We start from the raw sequence: 8,243 nt of genomic DNA on the forward strand, positions 1-8,243 counted from the left end.
GATAAGTTGGGATATTTTTTACTAGTAATAGATTTATATTATATTTGATTGACAGTATAAATTTCTCCCGCATTGCATTTACACGATCAATTAAATATTGTACAAATTTAATATCAAACTTAATCATGCGATACTCCACTTATCTCATTTGATTTGAAATTATTTCAAATTTATATGGAGATTATATGTAAAGATCTGTTTTCATCGTTATAGAAATGCCAACGAGGGAAGATTTGGGACCGGAAAACTTTTTCGTAGTATTTGGATTTTCCCAACCTAGTTCAGATTTGGACAAAATCGGAGTCATTGAGGTGTAGGGAAATCTGGTAACAATCGGGTAACTCATTTATGATTTTGATTGCATGAGTAGTTAGATAAGCCGTTAAGGAACCCGTATGACTTTACCGAATTGAATTCGGGCTAGTAGAACTCCTGGAATTGATCTTAGCGTGAAGGGTATTTTCTGAGCGTCGTGGGTTAGAGGTGTGTTGTGAGATGGAGATTTGGAATTATTAAAATAGCTCACTGTTTCGTGCAAGCCGCTTTGGCGCTGGATATTGTCGCTCTGGCGGGGCCACTGTGGCGGGCCAGACGCGACTTTAAGTCGTAAATAAATTCCTAAACGACTTTATTCTGCACTTTTCGATTTTTAGAGCTAAGGAACGAATCACAAGCGACTCCTAATAGTTTTCCACCATTCTTGAGGCTAAAGGTAAGCTTTTCACTCCCCGAATTTATTTTTCGATCCGTAGAACGTAATAGAATTGGAAATTATCGATGGGGGAGAGTTTTGATCTAGATTCTATGGTGGAAACAGCCCTATTTTGGATAATTGGGGATCATGGGTATGATCTAGGGTTCATAGAATTATTAGCAATTCGGGGTAATTAGTGATTGTTTATTGATTCTCGTATTATATTGATTATTTGTAGACCAAGAACAAACAGAACGAATCCGAAAAGGGAAGGATCAAGTTTCTTAGGGTTTTAAGCTTGTTCGAGGTAGGTGATGGTTGTGATTCTATGATTGTGTGATGTATGTTGGTTCTTGCTTTATTATGACACATGTATGTATATGAATGTTGCATTATTGATCACATTTGTTGTAAATGAGATAGATGAATGATGGTTACCATGAAATCATGACTTAATTGTATGATCTTGAGGACATACTTGTGATTGTGATAGTGGTGTGTTGAATGGATCGGTTGCCACGTTCCGGCATAATTATGGAATCGGTTGTCACGTTCCGGCATAGTCATTGGATTGGGTACCACGTTCCGGGATGCTAATTGTTTGAGTTTGGGTTCCACGAGAGGACCAATGACTTGTTATAAATGTATATTGTTGAGCATGTGATAATCGATATTGTATATGTTCGGTATGTTGCATGTTTATAATGTTGTATTGACTTGCTTATGTTACACTTAGTGGGATAGCCACGTGATCCTACCAGTACACTGTGGTTGTGTACTGATATTTCACTTGCTCTTTCTTTGTTGAGTACAAAGAATCTTCAAGCAGCTATTGACAGACCTTGCTTAGAAGATCAGTGATCATCGTTCGAATTCAAGGCTGAGAAAGTTCTTCTAGGCTACCATGAGTTCTCCTTTCGTCTAAGTTCACATTTCAGACTTAGACTTTTCTAGTTAGTTATTAGTTGTTAGTTGGGGTTGTATCCCTTTTTGTTTAGACTTGGTTCATTGTTAGATGTTTTGGTACATTGACTTTCAGGTTCTAGGAATTACTTCCGCATTGTTAGTTTATTATTGTTAGACTTTTGTTAGAGTTTATGGGAGCTCTATTTCTTCCCTTAGTATTTTCTTGCTTTTCTATACTTAAATGCCTTAGTTTTGGTTTAGTTACTTGGTTTGAGTTGTAGTAGTGGTTCTCCCACCGGAGAGTTAGTGTGGGTGCCAATCACGACGGTCTGGGTCGTGGCAGTGCTTGTGATACCTCTTTATTCATTCGTCACACATCTGGGGATAGTATCTACCTTCTTTAATATGTCCTCTTTATGTATGAAATTACAGACATATAGTGAATGGACGAGCCCCTTCAACTTCGAAGCAGCTTCCTTTGTACTTCCCTTCGTAGGGGGTAGGAAAAAGAAGACATTATAACATCGAAATAATTTAATTGTGTACCAAATTACTTTAGGTGTAAGAATAGTATTGGTATGATGTATTAGTAATGTTTGTATTGGTTATGTTTGTATTAGTAATTTTTTATTCGGTTTTTTGATTTTGTGTGTTAAAAATAGCATGCATTGCATGATTTCTAGAATAATAGTAGTATTTGTTTATAAAAATATCTTCTACAAATACAGTGAAAAGGAATGTGGAAAAGATTTTAAGTGACGATTGTGTCTTTAACAATGCTAACGCATACATTAAAATCTTTTACATTATTAATATCGTGAGTTTTCATATATTAATTATACATAACATTATACCAAATAAAATATATAACTAATGTGTACATTAGTCATAACTAAGTTTAAAAAAATGTATCAAATAAAATATTATTTTTGTATACACAAAGCTAATTAGCTAATGCATTTACTATTTTTAAATGCATTATCAAATGAAGGAAACTAACTTTTCTTGTGGCTATGTGAAAGGTCTTATTATATTCTATTGAGGAGATAAACTAGGTCTTTTGTCTGTATTTTTACACGTTCTTTTATGGGAATTTTGTCCACACAAATTTTACAGATTTTAATATTATTTGGATTATACAGTCGAATATTATAAAACTAGAGAATATCGGGGAACATTTTTTGCTAGGTTCGATTTGTAATCATGATCGTACTTTATTAAAAGACATAAATATCAATTTTTATGTTTGATTAAGATCTATAAGTATATATTATACGTGGCATATTATCATTCTTTTGAAAGAAACATAAAGTTTTTGAAAAAGAAAAATAAGTAAGTTTGTAATTTGATGAACCAACAGAAGTATCTTTCTTGACTAAGACTATATTGTAGAAGTTTTATATTAAAAATTTATAACTATGAAAAGGACATTCTCTTGCCTTATTTATCATGACACACTATTTCATTCAACACGTATGAGGTCATGTGTGTTGCTCTAACTGATGAATGTATGTTCATTCTTTTATTTTTTACTTTAATTATTTAGAAAAAACGTTATATGTTCACCCTTTTATTTAAGAACTTTCTCATATTAGACGCTTAAACTAAATTAGATACATAATATATACCTAAATATGCATATGATTAATATAAATATATGCTTACTTCATTATTTACTTAGTCAAAATAACTTGAATTGATTTGATGTGAATATTTTATGCAAATAAGTATTTATCTATTATATTTGTCTCTAATGATAAGATGTAAGCTCATATATATGTACTAAGCTCAATACCTTCAGTCAATATATCGTATTAAGTTGTAATAAATAGTAAACTGATATGCATTTCACAATATTGTTTATTATTATTTTCGTTCTTATTTATATGTTATTATTTTAGCTTTTACATTCCTTAAGAAATTAGGTAAGTTTATCACTGTACCTTTATTTAGTGATCTATTGAAATCAAGTTTTCAATAAATGAACATAAATTAATTTATTTTGATTAATTAAATTGACCAACTAACATGTATTAATCATTTACACTCTGTTTGGATCATTGTTACCCATTGTTTCATAATGTATTGTATCATATTGTACTCTATTGTACTGTATTGTATGGTAGCTACAATGTTTGCTAGACTGTATTGTTTGTTGTTGTTTAATAACATTTTTATTGTTTGGTTTGACTGTATCGTACTGTATTATAATTTATAAATTTACTAAAATATCCATAATTATTCTAGGGCAGGAGGTTTGACTATAATTAAATAATATAGGGTAAAGGGTAAAAAAATATTATGAAATATTATGTAAGGATATAATTAGAAAAATAAATTAAGTAACAACGGGAACACACTAAATCGGTTGTTTCATAAAATGAGATTTTTCATTGTTACATAACAACGAAATTTAACAACACAATACAATACATTTTAAGTAACAATCAAAACAAACACTGTAGGTATGATAATGATACAATACAATACAATGGGTAACAATGAACCAAACAGAGTGTTAGTTTCCTTATGTTGGTCAAAATCACAATTTCAAGGCTAATAACTCTCAAGGGTAAAATAGAAAAAATAGTGTCATTTATGCATTGATCTTGTAAAATGACAAATATTATGAATCATATATTTTTAGTAAAAACGACATATAAATAGAATAGGAAGGAGTATCATTTAAAGAATTAATTATTGTTTAAATAGGAGTTTATAAAAATTGAATAGTTATTGATTTAAATATGAACTATTATAAAAAGATGAATATGGACTCGTTTACCTACCATATGATCATTTGCTATTATATGATATTAATTCATACATCTATGATTTGAACTTGCAAGTTTTTGCAACGTTGTTTGTTCTACTTTGTTTAGATTAGAAATTACGTACCTTGATAATGGTTTAGTTGTTTGAATGGACATTTTGCTTGAATAATTATGGCGTAAATTGAGAAATTATTAAAATAATTTGACATTGAATACTTTATTAGGATGTTCATCTTTTTAAAAGAAAGGAACTCAACTTAATTATAAGCTCAATATTGAAAACTCAAAATAAAGCTGATTTGCTCTCTTCTTCTATATAGTATATTTTAAACAATAGCAAATATATCGTTGATTTAAGATAAGAAAATTTAATATTAATAGTATATCATAACAATAACAACATAGTAGTCTGAGAAATATAGAATATATGCAGACCTTATTTTTATCTCGGAAAGGTAAAGCAGTTGTTTCAGGAGGAAACTCGTCACGAGGGCACAAATCACTTGCGTTGGATAAAAGAAGCCATACGTTTGATCAAATCTTTAGATTTCTCAGCTTGAGGATTCTCACACTGAAAGACATGACCTTCACCTTCAACTTCAATTAACTCAATTTCCCCTTTCCATCCGCTTTTCTTCACAACTTTGACGAATTTTGTCCCAACTTCTGCTGGGACAAGTTCGTCTTTCTCTCCCGTACACACAAAAAGTCTCGAGCACCCTAGCATTGATAAGCCAGGACTCTTTGTCGAGACTGGATTAACCATTGGATTATCATTTCCCCCTTCAGAGAGCGGGCAAATGTAATTCCAAAGCTTGTAAGCCAAACCTTTATCGAAGTTTTCAATCGAAGGTATTATCAAATAAGGAAATGCAAGTATTGCACCCAAAAGTTTCACATCTCCGATCAATTTTTCCCTGCCCAATCTCATGATCATATTATAAACTATATTGCCTCCAGCACTATCACCCCCTACAAACACACGGTTGAAATCACCGTGATTTTCAATCCATGGGTCTTTGTTAATTGTATCGAAAACAGAGTGTGATGCGACCCATTGAAGAGCATCCCAACAATCCTGGTAGATTGTCGGGATGTCATGCTCAGGGGCAAGACGGTAATCTACAGAAATCGCTATGCAATTTGATTCGGAAACCAGATGGTTGAGGTAACAATGCTCTGTTTTGAAAAATGCAGATCCTATTACAAGTCCACCTCCGTGGTAATACACTAGGACAGGGAGTTTTTGATTGGGTGCAGTGTTTTTTGGAAGGTAGAGTCTAGCGGAGACGTTAGCAGAGATGCTCACGTCTTTTGATGATACACCAGTCGCTGGATCTTCCAGCGATGGTGGAACTTCGTGTACGCCAACAAGTTCGTAGAAACGTTCTACTCGACCGTCTTTATAGAGTCGATAGAATGGGAAGAAATCGGTGACAACATCATTGTTGTTATTGTTCTTGTTGTCGTCGGAAGAAGAGGCCATAGTTGAAACAGAGTATGCAAATGTTAGAAAAACAGAGTATGGAAATATTGTATTTTGGGTTGGAGATGAATGGAACATAGTGTAGTTTATATATAGAGAAAAAAGGGTCACTCTTCGCTCCGTCTATTTTTTTCATGTTGTATTTTCAACATTAATTATTTATTTTTCAAATCAGTTTCAAGATTTAAGATCATACATCACTTAGTATGAAGAATTTTGATAAAATGTTCATGTTAATCTTTATTTCTCAAAAGATATGAAAAGTTGAAAATGAACTAAGGGAGTACTCTCTCTATCTTACTCTATATGACATATTTCGAATTTCAAAAGTCAAACAATTTTATTTTAACTCTAATTTTGAGCATTAGATTTTTAAGTGTTTATATTTTAAAATTACTATTGATTTTTAAAAATGTAAAGAATATAATTAAAAATAATAAATGCACGATAAATAAATACTTCTAGAAGATAATACTACAAAAATCAGGATAGTACCTCGAAACTGACCGACTAAGATAGGTACTAGAGCACTTGAGACAAGGGCGGAGCTATGTTTAGCTAAGGGAGGTCTGATGAACAATCTTCGTCGGAATTTTTTTGCAAGTATATATATGTTAAATATTGATATTTTTGGATATATACTAATTGTTGAACACCCTTGACAAAGTAAAAAAAATATAGCCTAATAGTTAAGGCCGTTCAAATTCACTTTGGGGGATTGGGTTTGAGCCCAAAATTAGACATTTTGATTAATATTTTAAATTTCGTTATGTAAGTTAAAAAAGAGAACAAAAATTATTTTTTTAATTGTCCTAAAGCATGAACATTTTCGAAGAAAATTTTAGCTCCTCTTTCTGACCAAAAGAAGGCATTTACATTTGTAGGAAAAGAGTAATAAATGAATAGGATGGACAGCCACATATAGGCAAATAGGGTATCTAGTGTCTATCAATGTCTTTTTATTTAATAGAAAATTTATGGAAATTAACATTTAACTACTCTATATAACCTAAGAAATTCGGCGAAAATTCAAAGTATTCATATTATCTAGGATTATTTTAAAACTTGGAATATCTTGATCTGTTTAATAATTTCATAAAATTTTAAAAATATAATAATTATTCATTTAAAAAGTAGTAGTATAATTTAGAGAATACATGCTTTTTTTAATATATATATATATATATATATAATATTTTATTTGCTTTTGTTAATTTTTTTAAAGTTCTATCTTTATAATATAGTTTATTTAAATCCTGAATGAGGTATAACACTACGTGACTTATTTTAAGTTTGAAATATCCTTTATTATATGGGAAATTTACATGAAAAAACTAACTTATATCAATAAATTACTTAAAATAGCTATTGTTTGCTTTATTTACCATTCGCCACTTACTTTTGTCATAATTACGGTTGTCCGTTTTTGTATAAGCATGCCTTTTTTTACCCGGCTTCACACGCTACTTGTGAGTCTCTACATAATTTTTCTTTTACCCTTTTTCACCCAAAATTCAAAATGTCAGTCTCTCCCTCTCAATTTGTTCTCTCAGATTTTTCAGGTAATTGTTTTTCCGGTTTCATACTTATTTCATTGTTTTTGTTTTTGAATATTACTATAATTTTTTTTGTTCCTTTTCAGTTTTTTGATTTTATACATTCAAAATCATGGATGAAGAAGAAACATCTTCTAAGAGAATCACTAGAGGTATACAATCGAATCAAGATTTTTTGGATGATTTTTCATCTTTTTCTTTGGGTTTAACTCAGGATTTCCAAGAAATTTCAGGGTCCATTGACAAAATCTCAAATTAATCAACAAGAGGGTATGTCGAAGTCTGGTAATACCCCATTGAAGATGAAAGAAGTCATGCATGTTGCAAAATCAAAAGGAAAGACCAAAAAATTGGATAAACATAAAGAAGACAAATCAGTTGATGTTTTGACTTCAAAGAAGAAGCATAAAGTAAAAGAGATTGCATCTACAAGCAATAAACAAGACAAATCAGTTGATGTTTTGATTTCAAAGAAGAAGTGTAAAGGAAAAGATATTGCATCTACAAGTAATAAAGAAAATGCCCAATCTGATCCAGTTGAACAACTACATTTTGGGAGAATTGAGGTAACTTGTATAATATATAAATGTATATATATATTTGAAGTTCAGATCTAAAGTTCTATGCCTATCTGTAAATGTTTGAATATATTTGTACATGTATATACAAAATGAAATTTTATATTTCAATAGTTGTTGTCTTTATTTTGAAATTTGTGTTATACTTATTTTCAAATTGTATAATTCTTTTTGTTTCACAGTTGTATCCATATTTGTATAAGTCTGTATTTGTTTATAGATATTCACTTTGTATAAGTCTGTATTTGT

At 30.7% G+C, this 8,243-nt stretch overlaps 1 protein-coding gene across 1 annotated transcript; it reads right to left on the bottom strand.

Annotated features, from left to right (window-relative positions):
* Positions 1–4,816: 4,816 nt before the first annotated feature.
* On the bottom strand, positions 4,817–5,919 carry LOC107062152 (2-hydroxyisoflavanone dehydratase-like). The gene has a single exon (XM_015312455.1). It carries the CDS (start codon positions 5,858–5,860, stop codon positions 4,874–4,876), a length of 987 nt encoding a protein of 328 aa, XP_015167941.1. The 5' UTR covers positions 5,861–5,919; the 3' UTR covers positions 4,817–4,873.
* Positions 5,920–8,243: the final 2,324 nt, after the last annotated feature.

The sequence above is a fragment of the Solanum tuberosum genome, unplaced genomic scaffold, assembly GCF_000226075.1.
Source record: "Solanum tuberosum cultivar DM 1-3 516 R44 unplaced genomic scaffold, SolTub_3.0 scf00204, whole genome shotgun sequence".
NCBI lineage: Eukaryota > Viridiplantae > Streptophyta > Magnoliopsida > Solanales > Solanaceae > Solanum > Solanum tuberosum.